At 41.8% G+C, this 20,200-nt stretch overlaps 1 protein-coding gene and 1 long non-coding RNA gene across 3 annotated transcripts in view; one reads left to right on the plus strand and one right to left on the minus strand.

Moving 5' to 3' along the window:
• Positions 1 to 20,200, plus strand: part of PLCB1 (phospholipase C beta 1) — a 420,728-nt gene that overhangs the window by 112,008 nt on the left and 288,520 nt on the right. For both annotated transcript variants that reach the window (XM_052784065.1, XM_052784066.1), the window contains exon 3: positions 7,931 to 7,999. In XM_052784065.1, coding sequence (XP_052640025.1) covers positions 7,931 to 7,999 — 69 coding nt within the window. The remainder of the gene's footprint in view (positions 1 to 7,930; positions 8,000 to 20,200) is intronic.
• On the minus strand, positions 11,464 to 15,034 carry LOC128140407 (uncharacterized). Its single transcript, XR_008234722.1, has 3 exons — positions 14,807 to 15,034; positions 13,155 to 13,237; positions 11,464 to 11,856 (listed from the first exon to the last, which is right to left on the minus strand). It is a non-coding gene; the product is annotated as an uncharacterized LOC128140407 (long non-coding RNA).

Below are 20,200 nucleotides of genomic sequence, written 5' to 3' on the forward strand. Positions count from 1 at the left end.
CCTTCTTGTTGGCCAAGCTGCTGCACTCTGTAAGAGGAGCACATCTACATTTCTTCCTTCCATCTCCATCAATCCCTGCCTTAGGGGATGCCTCTTAGCACCATAGGTAGCAGAAGAAATGGCAGAGCACCTCCACCAGTTCTGAGGGGAGATACAGCGCTGATGATGACAAACAGCTCCCCACTTAAAATGATACTCGAGAGAGAAAGGTCCAGAAGTTGAACTTCCCCTTTGTGTATGGTGGAATGCGCCCAGCCTCATGCTCTGAATAGGTCTGAAGTGGATGGGGCTGTGGTGATTTTCTGCCAGCGTTTATTGGCCAGAAAGGAAGAGCTTGAAAATAAGTGATTTTGAGTGAAGTAGTGAGGGCACCAGAGTGTTTTCTGTCTCTCTTGCCCCTCAGGAGTAGCTGTGCCTCTCGCTGTTTTTCTTCATTTTGGGTGCCAGGATAGTGGATTTGTTTTGGGCTTTGGATTTTGAAATAGAAGTTTAGAAGGCAGAGAATTCAGGAATCGCTTTAACCAAGTTTGAACACACAAAAAGTTTTAATAACCCTTTGGGAAGCCAGTGGCTAATCTAGACATATGTATTCAGTTTAACCAGAGTATTTGTTCCATTATTTGAATGCCTTGCAATTGCTTCTTCATAACCTCTGTGAGGAGAGTATCACCTGCAAGGAGCTAGAAGAGGTCTGGTTGCTTTGGGCAGGCTGGAAAGCTACAGCATTAATATAATAATTTTCAATGGCTTGTTAAAAGGAGTAGGTGGGAAGGTGATAAAATATTTTGAACTTGTGAAGAACAACTTTATGCAGGTAAAAACTTTGCTATTGTCAGAGTTTTATCACTGACTTCAGGGTGTACGTGCTACTGTGCTGCTTGCTTATTGACACAGCTGATGATTTTGATGCCTGATAATTGAATTGTGTGCTGCCAGGAACAAGCATGGAGACAGTTTCTTCAGGGACTGGCTCTCTCTAGTGGGATGCAGCTTATGAATTATATAACAGGACTTTCAGGGAAACGCAGCGCTACCTTAGCTCAGCTCCAATTAATGTCATTGACAGCCTTGCTATTTCTTCTTGTAGCCGTCGATACAGGTTTCTGTAAAATCAGCCTCACCCGTCCTCCACAGTTTGCCTTTGGGATGAGGAGACAAATCACTGTGTTTCATTCAATTTATTCTTAATGATAACGGGGAAAAATAGATATGTTTTTAACAGGGGATTATATATGACATCACCTACCTATGGAAACATCCTTTCTAAATTAGCACTAAATGTTTACTCTCACTGCAGAGAATTTCAGTCCTGGAATTAATCTGAGTGTGGCTGATTGATCAGTACACTGTCAAAATCTCTGAAACCTGAATGAAGTGTATTCTATAAATTGTTGTAAATTACTGTGTTTGCATACATATTTACTCTGCATCTATAGGGCCAGATACTTCTTTAGCATAACTTGTAATTGTTCCCGGTCAGATTCACTCATGGTTTTATTTTAAATAACATTTTTTAAATGTAGAATAAAGAAAAAGTAACTCAGAACTGCATAAATTTTTTGCTTCAAGAAATATATTCAATGCTTTCATGTTCAGAAAATGATAAAATGGAGTCTTTAAATGTTAAAGAAACATTTCATTATGATTAACTATTCCCAATAGAAGATGTTGTTTAAGTCTCTGTTTGAAGTTTGTTTCCGCAAAATGGCCTTTTCCCTTTGAAAACTTTCACCAGATGTTGCCATCCAGTAGCACTAAATGGAGCTTGTTTACAAAACTGGCTTAGTTTTTCAAAGTTTATTTTGCTAGCACTGTATCAGACAAAATTTGAAGGCAGTGTTGTGTCTTCTGTTAGATGGACTGGTAATATTTAGAAGAGTTAGTTAAGCTTTCAGGCACGCAGTTTCTTCTTCAGATTTGAAACTAGAAGCAACAGATTTCAAAGCTAAGTGGAAAATGAGTTTTAAGAGTTTAATTAGGTGTGCGTCAGTTCAACCGTATCCCTAAACAGCAATGGCTACAGCAACATGACTGTGAGAACTGTGCTCCACAGTTGCCGGCAGCATGCACCAACTCTTCATACAATGGGAAAAAAGAACATCTGACCAGAAGGGATGTGGAAATTGAGGTTGAACAAACACAGGTCAGAGCAATGCAAGACGACTCAGCCACAGTGAGTACTCAGAGCCTTTTGTTAGGCATATAAGTAAAGTAATTAGATATTGGGACCAGCTAACCCATGCAGCTGTTGTAATGCACACCCACTTCTGCTATGTCTCCTTGACATAGTTTTTGTGAAATTCTGTAGGACACTTGATCCCGCTCTCAGCCTGCCGTGCTGCCAATGGCTCTTCAGCAGAGCTCCCCAGTGGGATCGATAAGGAATCCTGCTTTGTAGCTGGGGTTACGTCACAAGCAAGTTCCCAAGACACTGTGATTCACTTGGCATCGTTGGGTCAGTTTAAAATTGGAGTGAGCCAGATCCTCAGCTGGTATAAATTGGTGTTACTATATTAAATTCAGACGGGCCTAATTATAAGTGCTCAAGCAGTCACTGAGGGTTGCACAATTCATTGCTTTTGTGAGTGTGTGCTCACCCATAACAGTGAGATTGCACAATCTAGCCCTATATGAATGCATCTCTGTCTCAGCTGCTAATTGAAAACAAACATGGTAGGATAAATAATTCAATTCTCTGGAATTTCTGTATTATAAATTACTGGAGTGATCTACCACTTGCATTAGGAGATGTTACTCTATTGCAAGATTAATAAGTCCGAACAGCAATGACTGAAGGTCTCTAAGCAGGGAAAAGTTGGACTTGCAGAGGTTTTTGTTTGGTGGTTTTTGTGTTTGGTTTTCTTTTTTTTTCCTTTCTCCAGTTGCTGTGGCTTTTGTGCCTCATGCAGCAGAGTGCAGTTTCCAAGCCTGCATGGAGGAAGTCAGTAGCAAAACTCCTGTTGACTTAAGCAGAGGAGGGCTTGGGCTGGTTTGCTGCACAGGAAATGGGGTATTTTTCTGTCCAGTACTTAAGTGTATTTTCCCTTTACAAAAGTCTGCCCATGTTTTGCAGTAGAGAGATAGGAAATTGTCTTTTCTCTCATTTGGGAGGAAGTTGCTCTCTGTCCTCTTAATTAGTTGTTTGAAAGATGAAAGCAAGTGCCCAGGGGTCAGGGAATTCCAGGAGATTTGGTATTTTTGAACCGAAGAGCTTCGAAGAAATGACACATTATGAATTCTGATTTATCCAAGCCCTGCTGAATGCTGCCTGCAGAGGCACTTCGTGGATGCATATCCTGCTCTCGTCTACTTAATTTAGAGCATAGGCTACAGTACCTATCAGGCTGTTGCTTCTGCAGACCTGAACATACATATCAAATGTACTTCTGGAAGCTGGACCATTCCTTTCTGATACCTGATGGTGGTTGAGACTTTGGACTTTATTTTCCTGTGGCTTCTGTAATTATTGCCTAGGAGAGAACCCCCACAAATTAAGTGGTTTTGTCAAATAGAGATATAAAGGATTATAGGGATAGGATTATAAAACCGGCTTTCAGCATCAGCGAGGTAGCAGTGCAGCAAGGCCATAAGATGGATATTTAGGGGGTCAACCTTTCCTACAGCCATGCCAGCTGGTCTTGTCAAAGTAGCCCCACAAAACTCCACTCTTCCCCTATTCTTCTTAGACTGTCCTTGCTAGGTCTTAGGTCCTCAGGCTATCATATTTTCTGCAGGTGGCTTGGTGGCATGCAGGCGGCTTGAAAGTAGTAGTCAAAACTCCGAAACAAGCCTATACCTCCTCATCTTCATCCATCCGGGAGGGTGCAGACCTGAGCAGGGTTGTTCAGGTTCCTTTTACTGTCCTTGGGGGTGCTGGTCATTGCCTTTTCCTTTTCTGTGTCTCTTTCTAATGTGTGTTATTCCATTTAAAAGGGTCTTTTTATGTTTGTGTTATGGGAGGTCTAGTTGCACTTTTCTAAGTGGTATAAATGATTAATTCTGTTTGCTGGGGTTTTTTTAATTAAAAAAGCTAAAATGCCAGACCAATCCAACCAAAAAAACTTGTGAAATTCACTCTGTGTGTGGCTCAGCATCTTTGTTTAAGATCCATTTTTCTTCAGCATCTTTCATTTCTCTCGTGTTTGCTGCTAAAGCCTTTGTTTGTAGTGCTTGTCAGTCCTTTTATTCGGCAAAATCTTATTTTTACATGCTCTGCATGTGTCTGTAGCTTCTGTGGAATGTTTCACAGTGGGCTGGAGACCACTTCAGGGTGTGAGTATCATTTGTTGTATATATAACCCCTGGCCTCTCACCCCGAAGGCCATGTTCTTGTCCGATAACAGCAAATCTGGGCACGTCTGCCCTTGCTGAGTGCGTCGTCCATAGATCTGAAGTGCTGTCGTCTCCATGCTCCGCTCTGCATGTTGGTCTGTGCATTTCTGCTGATGGACTTTCAGCCTGTCTCTGCCCTATCTTGGCTTTCCTTTGCTTGATGTTCACAGAATATGCTGGCTTTCAGCCCTGGTTTTCTTTCCAATTTCTTGCCTTTTGTGTGGTGTTGTCTGGTGTCCTTCTCCCCGTAATTATGTCGTGACTCTTCTGTTTCCCACCTTAGTTCTTGCTCTGAGTGTGTGTCCTGGGTTCAGCTGGGATAGAGTTAATTTTTACAGGAACCTGGGAGGTGGGGGGGCATAGCCGGGGCAGCTGACCTGAACTAGCCAAGGAGCTATTCCATACCATGTGACATCATGCTCAGTATATAAATGGGGAGCGGGCCGGGGGGAGAGCTCTCGACTTTCAGTGGGGGAAGTGGCAGAGCGTCGGGTTCCGGGTGGTGAGCAGTTGCACTGTGCACCACTCTTTTTGTATATTCTTTCATTAGTACCGTTGTTGTTGTTGTAACCTTTTTTTGTGTTGTCCCAGTAAACTGCCCTTATCTCAACCCTTGAGGTTCCAGGTTTTTTTTCTTTTCTCTCCTCCGTCTCCTCCCTATCCCACCGGAGGGGGGCGGGAGGAGTGAGTGAGCGGCTGCGTGGTCCTTTGTTACCGGCTGGGCTGAAACCACGACAGTGTGATAAACACAAATGTAGCTCTGCCATGTTTCATTATTTTCACTTCTGCCAGTATCTAAATGGCCGCATGCATTGACTCAAAGATAAGCCCTCCAGTGTGCCATTTTCCTGTTTTATTTGAAGTTGCACCTGCTGCAATACCTGCATACATAGCTATTTCATAGTGCTTCTTTGGCTTTTTTCTCTCTGATTACATATTTATTTATTTAAAAAAATTTTTTTTTCCTGTGTTGAGCATGGAGTTTGCTGTCTACTACTCGTATATCCCAGGTGGTAACATGATGTAATTGGCACTGTCATGTTACACAGAAACAACTTGAGAGAGTAACAGAGTCATTCTCTTCTCCCACCACTTCTTTAAAAGAAAAGCGAGGGGGAACAAATTCTGTTTTAATTGAAAAATAATTTGAAGCATCTCCACAAGCACTAGGAGTATCATGCTGCATTTTGAGATGGAAATGTGGCATGGACTAGATTTCAGAAGAAGTAAAATACATGGAGACATATTTGCACTATTCCAGCATCGCTGGGACTTGAGACATAAATTCCACTGAGAGAGGAATGATATGAATGTGGGAATGTTATTGTAAAACCCAGGGACAGGTCTGTGGCTGGTAAAAATCAGTATTCTTTTTTCACCATTGTAATCATTTCCCTTTGGTGAGGAGCTGACCCCATCCAGGCCTGGAGACCAGTCACGTTAGGAGATAGAGAGCTAGTGCTCGCTGTCCTATGCAATTTTTAGATATTCCTTATGCAGTTGTCTCATCAAATAGTGAGAAATTACCAAGACTTTGGTGCATTAAGGGCTTTTCTGCACTCAGAGTATTGAACTTTGCCCTAACTCCTGATGTCAGTTGTGCTCGTGCTGGGCAGGATAAGGGTCAGTGTAGTTTAGATCTGAAAGCAAGATCAGCTTCAAACTGGACCTGAACGTTGGGTTTACAAACCATCAGGTGCTCCTGAGTTGGAACAGGGGCAGCTGTAGACAAGCTTTTATGCACAGCAATCAGCAGTCCACGTGAGAGGCTGCAGCGTGGTCAGAAGAGTGCTTGTGTCCATATGTATTAGTGTAGTTTGGGTTATTTCCTAAGGAAGTTTACAAAATACCACCTTTTACAATCCTGCCTGTACTATTTCTAATTCCTGCAATTTTTTATACCCTTGTCCTCTTTCAGGCAAGAGCAAAAAATAAAGATCTCAAAAGTGCAAGTTTCCCCTAAACAGGCTAGATGAAGAGGGACAAAAATGCTCATGCCAGTTCAGCAGGCACTACAACAGAAGGCAGTTGGGATTGATATGGGGGACAGAAGGGAATGTGATGAATGAAAGGTCACATGAAAATTTGGTGGTAGAGCTTATGTCTTAGTAGCCAACAAAGGTCTACAAGAGTTGTGGAGGAGTGGGTCCCTTAAAATGAAAAAGAAATAAGGATACAAAGTAACCCATGGCAAAACAACAAGTCCATGAGAAAATTTTTTTTTTTTCTTTTCTCCTTGGAATTAAAAAAAATGTTGCAGCTGTGTCCAGCACAGAGATTTCAAATTCTCTGCACAGTATTTGCAATTACTACTGGAAGGCTGAAATGCATTGAACTGGTGTCGCTCTAATTGCAGCATGGTCACACTCCTGCTGAAGTACTTTTAGACTATATTTAGTATGTAATTGAGCCATGCTAGCATGGGCTATTAGTCCAAATGCTAGTGTAACTGAGGTGGACAGTATTAAGATGTGCTTTAAGATTGTCAAGTAACGCTAAATCAGGTCAGATGTTCTTGCCGTGTCTCGCAGGACAGTTGGTGTTGCTGCTTTCAAAGCAAGCATACTGCCACGTGGATGTGTGTGCCTGCAAGGGAGCCAGCAGCTGGGAATCACACTGCTCCAGTCTCCAGCATCCTTCCTCCTTCCAAACACTCCCTGCCCATAAATGTTAAGGCATTCAAGAAAGAACCAACATGGCAACATCCAAAAATGCCCTGTTGCAGGATGAGATAGGGGAAAATGATGTTGGCTGAAGGTTATAATTTGCTGCGTGTTTGGACAGGTGAATGCTCCGTGCTGATCCCAGAGGGGTGGGTGCACCTCGCTGGGCTTGCACGGGCAGCCTCACCCAGGGCACCGTGGGCTCAGCTCAGCCCTCATCCTTCCCATGCTGCCAGGCACCGGCAGGGAGGGTGGAGACCCAAGAGGTTATCAGTGAAAGGAGATTCTTCATGTTACATTTGTATAGGGGAGGACAGGAATTTACCTAACAGAAGCTGTCATCACGTGCCAGTTTTGTTCCAAGTACAGCATGTGTTGTATAACCCACAACTTGAGAATAACGTTATGAACTATGAAAGTACATGGGTTTTATTGAGCAGTAGTCACTAAAATTGTTGGAACCTGTTATCATTGTAGATATAACACTTCTTGGGTTTTATGTGCACTTCTCAAAATGTTCTGGCAATAATAAAGTAGGTTTTCTATTGCAGAGGCAGGGTTTTCTGTTTGTAACATCACCTTTTTCACACTGTGACTAGCATCAAAATGCTTAAATTGTATTAAAAAGAAAAAAAAAGCACAGCAGCTGGTAGTTAATGATCAAGGAAATAAACTTGACTCGTGGCTTCTATACATTCTATATATCTTAAGAGAACTGCACATTTTTAAGGAAACCAAGTTTATGTGTCTAAGGTCTTTGTATTACTATTCGAACAGCTCAAGTGCAACAGAGCACTCATTGAAACTGTTTTCAGTTTGGACAGGCATCATTGCAAACAGACAAACCCGACTGATGTGGGAAGTGAGGCATTGTTAACACAACAAGCCTTTTTGACTAATGTAATAATTATCTGTGTTGCAATTTTTCCTTCTAGGAGACTGAGCTGCTAGATATCAGCCTTGTCAAAGATGCCAGATGTGGAAAACATGCCAGAGCTCCCAAGGTAGGAATTTTTGCTCTGTGCTTACATGTTACATTGATGACCTAGATAAAATAGAATGGGAATTATATGCAAGAATTTAAAAAAAATAAAAGTTCCCATAGCTAATAAGAAGTATTTTGTCTTTTCTCCATTTAACACGGTTTCTGATGAGAAGTGTTACAATTCTTGAGCCGTTGTCATTTGATTTTGTATATAAAATGCTGGTGGAAGCTCTGCTGGCAGTGAGGGAACGAAAATCCTGGTTTGTCAAGGTAAACTTACAGAAGTTCCTGACTTCCCTGATGGCAAGGAGCTGATAGTTGTTTAGGTCCATGTTGCATTTTATGCTGCCTGTTTTCCTCTTTCAGTGCCTCTTGAGGCCAGAAAGAGGTGGTTTTTTTTAAAACTGTCATCAGAGAGGTCAGTATATCAGCTCCCTTAGGTCCGCTCTGATGTATTGCATACTCCTTTGCTATCTCTAAAGACAGTAGGTTGTAGATATATGGTCTCTCTGGTGTTTTTGTTTGGACCGACACTACACATCAGAGAAAAGCTGAAACACTCAGCTCTGGAAGCAAGGTAGTGCCTCAGGGAATCACAGGAATGATAGGAAAAAAGGAGATCTCCCTAGGGGCCTGAAAATATGGCTGGCCTTGCTGCTGCTTAGCTGCGGTTGAACCGGTGGCATTGAAACAGCCCAAAGGAATGCTTCTCCTACCCTCATCTTGGGGGAGGAAAATGACTGGGTCTGGATGGCCATGGCTTCTGCGGAGCCTCCCACTGGGCTCCCTCTTCCTTGCACCCAGCCCTGGGTCAGGCCACAGCCCCATGGGCTCCTCAGCCCCTTGAGGGTAGGCATTAGAAATGGAAAAGATTGCTTCCCTGTGTCAGAATGTGATTGCATTTATCTCTGAACAGACTATTCAGATTTGGTTTTCAAAGCTTTCCATGTACTGCTGGCAGCATTTTAAAGGCTGAGTTATAATTGAAATGCAACAGAAGTACTTTATGACATCCACATTAATACCAAATGAGTTCACCATGATTAATGGTTCTATGATGAATAGCAATAAAGTATTAACAATGTCTAGAACATTATTTTAAAAATGCTAGCTGCTTTACAGAGGACATTCATGTTCTTCTAACAAAATGTTTTTAGCTAAAATTTATGCATAGCTATTGCCTCGGTGACTTTTATTTATTAGGTTACATAAAGGCTGTTTTCGTTACAACATGTTATGCATTTGACAGCAGTGGCATTAAATGAAGGGTATGAGAAAATCCTGACTTTTAGGGTGGTGAAATGCACCACCTGTGTGAATGAGTTTGCTTTTTGTCATTGATTTGTGTGTGGGCAGAATGAAAACAGCACCTGGGTTGGCTGTTGATAGGATCTTGCGAATGGTGTGAAACAAAACGCTCATTTTGGGCCAGTCGTGTGGGTTTTGCTTTGATCCACGTTGTGGGGCTGACCAAAGAAGTGTTGACTGCAGGTGAGCGAATGTTGCAGAAGCCCTGTTTGTGTCACGTCCACAGAAGATCTAAAACTCATATAGCAGCGGGAAGGCTTGGCTCTAAGTCAAGCAGTAGCAGCTTGTGATTGCATGGAGGTTTCTAGTAAAAACCATGGTATATTGGCTTAAGAGAGCAGCACCACGTATGCATGATACTTGTCAAAGTTCCCAGCTTTTCAGAGGCTCTTTTCCACAGCTCTGCTTCCAGGTGGGAGCAACACTTGCTCTCAGGTGAGCAAAAATAATGAACTATGGTTAGGGGTAGTTCCTGTGTTGGAAAGCAAGCTTCCCTCATGTAGTGTGCAAAGAAGTCATTCACAATCTGCTTGTTGCACGGTAAAAGCATGATGCATGTTGTGATTATGTTGTGATGATGACTCTGAGCTGTATCCGGCAGAATGGCTCTGGTGTGGTTCGCTGGTACCTGCAGAGCCCCTTGCCCTGTGTGTAATACAGCCTATGGTATAAGCTGCAGACATGGAATGGAGTTTAGCTGCCTCAGCAACAAATACTTCTAACTGCCATGGTACCACTTAACGTAGGTTTATTAACTATACCAGAAGTTAATTTCCCATGATTTGGTGGGATCATCATTGACTTTGGAGCTTGCTTCCTGTAGTAGCCTTGCCAGGCAGACAGGACAGCATGCTGTTGTGCATCGATGCAGCTTTCACTGTAAAACAAGAGATTTAGGTGACTTTCTCTTCGTTCCCCTGCCACCCCTCCCTCTGCCAGTAGTCTTGGACAATTTTTATACTGCATTAGGGGACTTTGGCCAGTCTATGAAAATTTTACAATCTATTTTCAGAATTACAACAGTGGATTTCATCTGTGGGTTGTCATTAAAAACTTGAGAAATTAATGGGAATCTTTAAACCTCATATAGTGTATTTCTGATCTGCTACCTTTTGATAGAAATAAGTGTCATCTTTAATAAACCTTGACTTTTCTATTAAATAAAAAAAAAAAATTAATTTTTATTTTTATAGTAAACTAAATTTCAGTGTCACTAACGACACCCATAGTAAGCTACCGGAACCTGTTAGGTGTGCTGCTAAAGAAGAGAATCAGTAAGTAATGGTTTTAGAGGACTATAAGCAGCCATAGTGTCCTAGTTGCAGCTGGGATAGAGTTAACTGTCTTCCTAGTAGCTGGTACGGTGCTATGTTTTGAGTTCAGTATGCGAAGAATGTTGATAACACTGATGTCTTCAGTTGTTGCTCAGTAGTGTTTAGACTAAAGTCAAGGATTTTTCAGCTTCTCATACCCAGCCAGTGAGAAAGCTGGAGGGGCACAAGAAGTTGGCACAGGACACAGCCAGGGCACCTGACGCAAACTGGCCAACGGGGTATTCCATACCATGTGACATCACATCTGGTATATAAACTGGGGGGAGTGGGGGCGGGGAATCGCTGCTGGGGGACTGGCTGGGTGTCGGTTGGCGAGTGGTGAGCAGTTGCACTGCGCGTCATTTGTACGTTCTAATCCTTTCATTATTGCTGTTGTCATTTTATTAGTGTTATCATTATCATTATTAGTTTCTTCTTTTCTGTTCCATTAAACCGTTCTTATCTCAACCCACGAGTTTTACTTCTTTTCCCGATTTTCTCCCCCATCCCACTGGGTGGGGGGGAAGTGAGTGAGCGGCTGTGTGGTGCTTAGTTGCTGGCTGGGGTTAAACCACGAAACATAGTTACCAAAAAACTCTTTCTTCCCCATCACTGTCTGGTATACACACTTCTTGCCCATATGCTGCCATATCCACCAGTGGGGATGTTTCTTTGGTAGCTTAATTAATATGCTAAGCTCTTGGTCTTTTTGGTGGCTAGAAACAGAGTCTGTTCTCATTCTGCATTCAGTGTACCTTCTGCACAACCATCAGTATTCTTAATTTCTGAAAAAGAGACAGAAACACGAAGTATTTCTCAGTTAGTTTCTCTTTCAGCCTTGTTGGTTGACATTCACTTTTCCATAAGTCCAGACATGCAAGAACAATCACAAAATATGTATGTTTGTTGTTGCATCTTCTAGTCATTATCATAAGGAAAAAAAAAAAACAAAACCCAAAACCTTTTTCATTCTGCACTTTAAGAACACATAAAGGTAGCACGAGGAATGAGCTGAGATCTCCTCAAAGTTAGTATGTTAGCACAATGTTGCAGCTATGTGGGTGGTCAGCTCTGCTTGGCACTTTGAGTGCAAAACCACTTCTACTTCTCCAGCTTCTGCTTTGTGATGATTGCTAGAGTCTCTTGAAACCTCTCTCTTGTTCTTCCCGTTCCCTGGAGACTTAAGAGCAGAGCACCAACACTATTCCTGGCCATGACAGCAGCATATGGGAGTAGCTCAGAAAGGCGTCTGCATCTGCAAAAGACAGACCTTCCTGAGCAGACCTAAGGAATAGTTACTCAGAAGACCTGGATGAAACTACGTAGAGTAGCCCAGCAGTAGACCAATGATGGTAATTATTACTTGCTCTCTCACACTTCAGGGTGCTGTAATGAATTTGTGGCTGCCCCTGAGAAGTGCTGTTACCATGTGGATGGTGTAGAAGCCTAGAGCCTCACCTCAGCTCCTCTGGGTGTAAGAGTGGCTTTGTGTTTATCTTTCTAGGAAACACAAAACTTCTTTTCATCCATGGCAGTGTCCACCAACTCTTCCAAATGGTGCTCAAGGCTGGGAAGATGAGACAAATTCAGGAGACTTGCACAAGTCTCTTGTCCTATTTTGGGTGCCTAATGGCATCCAAAGGGAATTTGTAGATTTAGGGGTTTAAGTGGACCCTGTGGGTCTTGGGCAGAGAGTCAGAATGGTTTTACAGTAAAGGAAGTGGGGCACAAAGATTAAAGGTTAGATCAGTCGGAGTGTTTAGGCATCTGAAAACAAGCCTGTATGTCTTTCATAGGAACTTAGGTTTCTAATAATGTAGAAGGGAGATCTTTAGTAGGTACCAAAACCCTTGATGCTTTGGGGATGAGCAGATAGTCCTCCGACCGCAAATCAGTAAGTAGTATGCTCAAATGACCCCTGTATTACTCAGAAGCTTCAGCATTGCTGCCTTTTTCCACATTGTCAGGGATCAGTCCTGTCTTCAGCTGCTATTTTCAGGAACGGTAACAGAGTTTTCCGTCTCAATGCAACATATGTGCAAAGTCTTATTCTTTGGAATACGGGCAAATCTCAGGTAGCACAGAGCACTGCAGCAGATCTCTAAATGAGAAGAAAAACGAAAGTAATGTTCTGAAGAGAACAAGAAAAGACTTATTAATTGTGTATATTAGGAAAAAGTGCCTGAATTCAAAATACAATGAAATCTATACAGAGGTGAGGGAATTATGAGATGATTATCAGGACTTTGCCTTTTTAGTAAGTGTTAGAATTATTTAGGAAGAGAGCAAGAGAAATTTTGAGAACAGGAGATTAATATGCAGTTCATTTTTTCCTTTGGAAGATGTGACTGCCCATAAATTCAGTGCAGCCCTTTTGAAGCATGGCATGCCTTTTCTCACAGCTTTCAGGGACTCAGAGCTGCCACTGGTGTCAGCAAGGGTGCAGCGTCAGGATGCTCAGGGCTCACGTTGTTCGTATTTTGAAACACTGAAGGAATGTGAAAATCATTAGTAGCAATGAACAATTATTTATTTCTTTTATTTGCAAATTACCTGTTAGCACTCTCTCAAGCTTTGTTTTGATGTGCAGACAAATGAAGAGACATCTTTTCCCTTGTAAACTTTAGTGAAGAGGTCTGCAAAATAAAATAACACGAGCAGTGAAGAGAAACATACGCTTTTGTACAATGAGGCATAGAAGTAGCTCTGAATATTCACATACCTTCTGTGAACCATGGAAGTGCCACTCAAAAGAGTGTCCGTGTTCTTAAAAGGGAGACATAGCTGACAATGTCACGCAGCAGTAAATACTGGTGAAAGGTTAGGTGGTGAAAATTTGGCAGCTGCAAGCATGCTCGCAAGACTAGGGAAGTCACACTTTTAACCATCTTGTGTTTACTTTAGCCAATAACAGTTTCTATGGAAACTAAAATCTTAATGCAACTGTGTAAGTGTTTTTAGTAGCAAGAAGAAATATCAGGATGAGTTGGCAGGAATAAGGAAATAACCCCATGGCAAATGTTCATATTGAAAACTTTCGATGCATTTGATCAGTCTGTTTTCTCTCAAAGATACCATAAATCATTCAGCAGGAAATAAATTTCTTTAAATGACATATGCTGTGGAACCTGTAGGAGATGAAATGATGAATGATGGAATCACTCTAATGCCAAAATGTTTATAGAGTGTAGTCCCCAATTTTAAAAACACTCGTAGCTCCACTGCCCCAGATTTTCTCTCTGTAACAAGGAAACGCTACAGAGGAAAATAATTAAGCTTTCTTAATGTCAGAAATTTGCCAAGACCTCAACTACTATTTGTATCATCACCAGCCTCTCTGTATTTAGTGGATTTTCTTGAAATGCTCAGGTAGACTGAGATGATTTCAGGAGTACCTCAGCTGTAATTGAAAAACTACACACTTCTATCTCACTGCAGAGGGTTTGCTGGCTTCTAACACATCTGTAGAGAAAAGTCAACATTTTATGAACTAGACGGGCTCAAAAACTAAAAGGAAAACTAACAAGGAAAGTCTAAATAATTATTTAACTGCAAATCTGATGCTTTTCAGGGAAGTGAGGAGGTGCAAGTCTATTTGAATTGTCAGAGCCATCAAGACTGCTGTCTTCTGTGTCTGCTTCTGTACTCCATTGCGCTGACTTAGAATCAGTAGGATTTTACTGACATTTGGGTATAATTTATGCAGAGAAGCAGAAAGTAAGACTGCTGTCTGTTATGTTGTTAATAATCTCCTATTTCTTTCTTTGTTTTTTAACTCACTGCCTGAATTTACAAATGCAGGTGAAGAACTTTTTTTGTGAACCCACCCAAAGCACACATACGCAAGTAAATAAATCGCAGATAACGCTTGGTTGATTTGCCTCAGAATAAGGCTCTAACTTCTAATTTATGAGTCCAATGACAAGAGCCTGTCAAAATAAACCTAATTCAATCACTTGCTTTCCTTATGGTATGTGAACTTACATTTTTGCTGGCAGCCCATGATTTTTATGGTCAGGCTGTTTGTTTTTCTTTTATCAGGAGAACAAAAAAGGCCTCTGTCACTTCTGAAATATTTGAAAGCTGAGCAGTTATTAATTTCTTTATGATAAAGTCTGTGCTGGGACAATTATGTTGTGTTTTAATACAAAAACAAAAAGAAATAAAAATGGAATATGCATGCAGCTCACCTTCTTCCCACTCACCTTAGGGATAACAGTGACATCCTCGAACATCCCACCCAATTTGTTTGTTCTTCTACATGACTGCTTTTTTTAATAATGATGATTAAATTACATAAACATTTTCCCTAGGCTGAGTTTAATTTATTAAGGAAGGCTAAGATTAATTTCTTCGGATGATATTTGACCAGTGTTCACGTGGTTGCAGTTGTAAAGATGGGGAAATACAAGTAGTTGAAATGCTGCAGAGAGCGTGGGAGCTGTGGTCACTGTGAGAGCGAGGGAGTTTTCCCTTGGACCCTCCTTGGGGGGGGGGGGCATGAGCCTTGCTCTGCCCTTCTCTGCCCACTTCCCTGCAACTTGGCATCGCCTCTCTTCAGCAGGCTGAACAGGCTCCTAATGGCCCCCGGCATCTTTTGCTCTTCTAAATTTTCCCCACCTGTGCAGTCTTTTTTCAGAAAAGGTGTCCCCACTGCCTGCAGTGAAGTCCTGCTGCTTATTCAGGAATGAAGGCAAGTTTCTGTATGGCTAGGATGCTTTTCAGTTTGTGGAGTTTTTTTGTTTTCTTTTAAATCTGTTGAAAGTTAACTTCTTTGGGGGAGAGTCTCATCTCCAAAGATAAAGCTGTCGATGCTGCTATCCAGGGAGCGTGGAGAACAGGTCTTCACTTCTCTATCACCTGCAGAAATGTCATCATCAGAAACATTATTCATGCTTTTCTGGAAGCAAAGCAAAGCTTTCTGAAAATGCAAACGAAGCCTGGAGCATTAAGTAGCCATTTTCTTTCTGCTTCATCGGGTCACAAGTCATGTCTCAAACACGGTGGCTTGCTTAGCAGAGTGGATGAGCACAAGCATTTTTGCACCTGTGCTCTGAAGCCTGCAGAGATTCCTTGCCTGCTGCGGGGTGCAGTTCACTTGGCTGCTCATGCCTAAGGCTGAGGCCACGGCCGAGACAATCAGCATCCCTGTGCACCACCAGAATGGCCCAAATTGGTGAAGGTGATTTTATTTACAACCCTCTAGTCCTTAGGGAACTGGGACCTTTACAGAAGCTTGTCATATGCTGTATAACTTAGCTCTGTCTGGGTAGTTCATCAGATTCACTATTTACTAACATTCAGGGTATGGTAGAAAGCACAGGGTTTTGTCCAAGGCTTTCGCTATGAATCGTTGCCAAAAAGATTTAATTATTTTTTTTCTGCTCACTGACGGTTTCAGTTAGCTTTCTGTGCTGCTTGGTTTTATGTTTTTCTTTGTTATATTTTTAAAACATACATCTTTCTGTTTGTATACTTTCATGCAAAAGCACGCAGTACAAAGTATGTAACAAGAAATTCTGTATTTTAAGAAGCACAAAGGCATTTTATAAATTTGATTTTAAAACTTGACATTTAAATTTCAAAAGGTAGACACTGCTCAATTAAATGTGATATTTGAGTTGCTGAGAACACCAGAGGGTATCATCAGTAAAGCTGTGCTTTAAATGCTTCTGCTGAAGATGGTTTTGAATAAACCTGCATACATCTTTTTTTTTTTCTCCTTTTATTTTTCCTCTTTAGTATGATTTTTTGTGTGATTTTGAAGAGAGATTGACAGAGACAGCTTTGTGTGCTCTCATAATACTCCCAAACGATTTTAAATCCATACATTCGCCACTCCCGTGACCTTTCAGACTGCGGTGGTAGGGGATTAAAGTAGCACACTGGAGGGCATGGACTCATCACTTAATTGAGCATGTGCTTCATGCAGATGTGAAGTTCAGTGCTATGGTAATATTTCCTGTGATAGTGTAGTTGACTGTAATCACCTCCATGCTGTTTCAGCTTGAAGGTTTAAATCCCTCTTCTTGCCTTTCCCTGCCACGGGATAGCACTCACAGGAGGAGAGGTGGGTTGCAAAGTGGCATATCTCGGCTGGTAGGTACCACTTCTGGCGAGCCTCATGGTTGCATCACTTGGGTGCGATGGTGGTATGCTGTCACCGGCTTACCTCAGTGACGAGGCCGTATCCAGTGTTGGCAGCCTTTTGACAACATTTGTGTTGCTGATCAGTAATGTGGGACATGGATGTCTTATTGATGCCTTCACGCTAATAACGCTAATGAGATGAGAATGCAGCTGGGACAGCATGTCCAGCTGCAGCTATCACAAACCCACACCCACTGTCAATCAGGGTAAAGCTCACTTGAATCTGATAAATGGTATTTTTACAGTGGCTGGCACAAAATTTAAAAATTCTTCGGACAATATAAAGTTATTCCAAGGTGTTTTTTGTGATGCTAAGATGTTAATATTGCCTGTCAATGTCCTATATTATCTGTTTGTTATCTTGTACCCCCTGTGTGTTCATATCCACATGATACCTTTTGGCTTGCACTAAGATATAAAAATTTGGGAAAGTACAGCCCTTTTTCCCAGCGTTGGTACAGTATCTAAAAGAGCAAAGTCCTGTTTCATGAGTAGGGCTTCTAAGTGCAACACTAGTACAAGAACTAATAAGTAAAATGTTGCTTTCCATGAAGATAAGAAATGCTGCATTCAGCCTCTGTCATGAATGCTCAGTTTGGAAAGAATTTCAGAATTTTTCATTGGAAAATGTAAAGGTACTAAATAACTGAATCATACGAGTTTTTCCTTCTGAGTGGTAATCTCCATCTAGAAATATTTCATAAATATTAAAGTATATATTTTAGTGGTACTGTGCATCCAGAGAGAGATCTGATGGCAGTGCAATACCCTCAAGCCTCAAATGTGGAATCAACAGGCTCAAGTGAAAATGCCAAAGCAGAAACATTTTTCTGCAATTGTTTAGAATAAATGATTTAAATTTCCCAGTTTTATTGGAATCCAGCTTGGTGACTTTCCATGGCGTCCCTTATCTTGAAAGTAACTGGTTGGAGATAACTGCTACGTTTTAATTAGTTGCAAAGATTTGAGATATTTGTTATCATTGGCATATAAATGGCTCATTCACTATCTCCCCATGGAACTGAGCAAAACCATTTAGGCTTACAAAAGAGATCACTGGGAAGCAAAAGGATTAGGTACTACCCATGTAGTAACCATGGCTGACAGAGATGCCAGTTTCTTCGCAGCCAAGTGAAAGTGCCCCCTTACTCAGCTCTGCAGGGAAAAGCGTTTTACTGGTGGCAGGGTGCAGAATGGCTGAGGAGGAGTGGAGGATGATCGGCATTGGTAAGTTGTTATCCGTGCTGGATGGAGCGGCCTGTGTGCTGTGGTAGATGTCAAACCCTGCCTGGAAACCCTCAGGCAAATGGCAGGAACCGAGCAATTTGTGATGGAGTTTAGGTAAGTATAAACTGTCTTTGGTCAGCGCTTGTAACTCAAGAGATTTGTTCTTGAGATGTAGAGGATTCGTAAAAAAAAAAAACGTTTTCTTTAATACTGAAGTTATTTAAGCTTGCTTAAACTCCATTAGAAAAGCTTCCAGCTTCAAAGTTTGTTATCTTCCCTGTTACATTAGCACTTTTCCGGTCTCACAGCTAAGCACATTTGGCTGTAAAACTGCACATTTGCCTAACATTTTTTAATCCCTATTTGTATGCTCTCCAGTACAGATGTCTAAGAAAAAGCAATGGGAAGAAACTTGGCTCTCTGAGCTAAAACTTTGATTGGAAAATAATTACAGCCCCTGCCATAAATAATCCTTGTTTCATCACGGTGGCTTTTCGGTCTGTTTGTTTGTGTCCCAAGGCATGTCTGTGCCAGTTGGACACCCCAGCCGCACCAGTGTCACGATACCCACGGCAGATGTACTGCTGTGCCTTGTACTGACAGGTGTCCTACAAAGAGACCTGTACCAGTATAGCAGGGAAACATTTTATTAGAAATGTGTAAGTGGGACTCAAAAGAGTCAGCCACAGATAAGGTAGCTAATGGGAGCAAATGGAAATAGCCAAGGGTCCATGTGAACTATAAAGCAGCAGGAAACTATGGTTATTTCCAATGTAATAGTATCAGTATATTCATGTTAAATCCATGTTACCATTTTCCAAAGAGTCAATTAGGAATGAAACTGTTTGCTTTTGCTGTAGTCTGCTGTGGATATAGAAGAAGATAGAGGCAAGTGCATCTGAATATGTGATAGGGGTTTTTTTGATACAGTAGGATATTTCTGAAAACAAACCAAATTTCATTATAAATAGGATTATGCTACCAAGTAAGGCATATGAATACTTCATTTTTAAATAAATCATGGGTAGTATTTGTGTGGTGATAACAAAAAACCTTATAGCTATATTGAGTGTGAATTCCCTGTCTCTGCCTTTCTCAGCTCCATCACCTCCCAGCCTAATCCTAGTTAAATAAACAAAATTATCAGCTGTTGCCACTGGGGAGTTCAGACACTCTGTTCCACTCCTGGGCTGTTAATGAGCCATCTGCAGGGATGTTCCTGCAAAATGGATGACATGGCGACACTTGCTGATACACAAGCATGTGCATGTGGGAGCAAAATGGTTATCTGTATGTCAGTGCTAAAAGAACATTTTCTGGGGGCCAAAGGTTTGCTCAATGCATTTTTCAACCTGTGGTGATTCACTGGAATAAAGTGCAGTGTATTCCAGGTAAAAACTGCTGTGTGTTAAGATTGATACACAGCTATACCTGATCTAGCAAGGTTTTTCTGGCTGTCAAGTGCATTGTGGATACATCCTTTCCAAGGAGAAGCATTTCTATCACTACGCAGTTGAATGGGTGTTGTGGTTTAACCCCAGCCAGCAACTAAACACCACGCAGCCGCTCACTCACTCCCCCCCACCCAGTGGGATGGGGGAGAAAAACGGGAAAAGAAGCAAAACCCATGGGTTGAGATAAGAACGGTTTAATAGAACAGAAAAGAAGAAACTAATAATGATAATGATAACACTAATAAAATGACAACAGTAATAATGAAAGGATTGGAATGTACAAATGATGCGCAGTGCAATTGCTCACCACCCGCTGACCGACACCCAGCCAGTCCCCGAGCGGCGATTCCCCACCTCTACTTCCCAGTTCCTATACTAGATGGGATGTCACATGGTATGGAATGCACCGTTGGCCAGTTTGGGTCAGGTGCCCTGGCTGTGTCCTGTGCCAACTTCTTGTGCCCCTCCAGCTTTCTCACTGGTTGGGCATGAGAAGCTGAAAAATCCTTGACTTTAGTCTAAACACTACTGAGCAACAAGTGAAAACATCAGTGTTATCAACATTCTTCGCATACTGAACTCAAAACATAGCACCGTACCAGCTACTAGGAAGACAGTTAACTCTATCCCAGCTGAAACCAGGACAATGGGTAAAATTCCCATAGCCCATCCTTGATATGGCTGATCTGCATTAGTGGTGCATATAGACAGAATTAGGGACTGCTTTCTGCATGTGGGTGGCCTTTTGTATGGTTATTAGCACTGTAA

Source organism: Harpia harpyja, chromosome 4 (assembly GCF_026419915.1).
Source record: "Harpia harpyja isolate bHarHar1 chromosome 4, bHarHar1 primary haplotype, whole genome shotgun sequence".
Lineage (NCBI taxonomy): Eukaryota > Metazoa > Chordata > Aves > Accipitriformes > Accipitridae > Harpia > Harpia harpyja.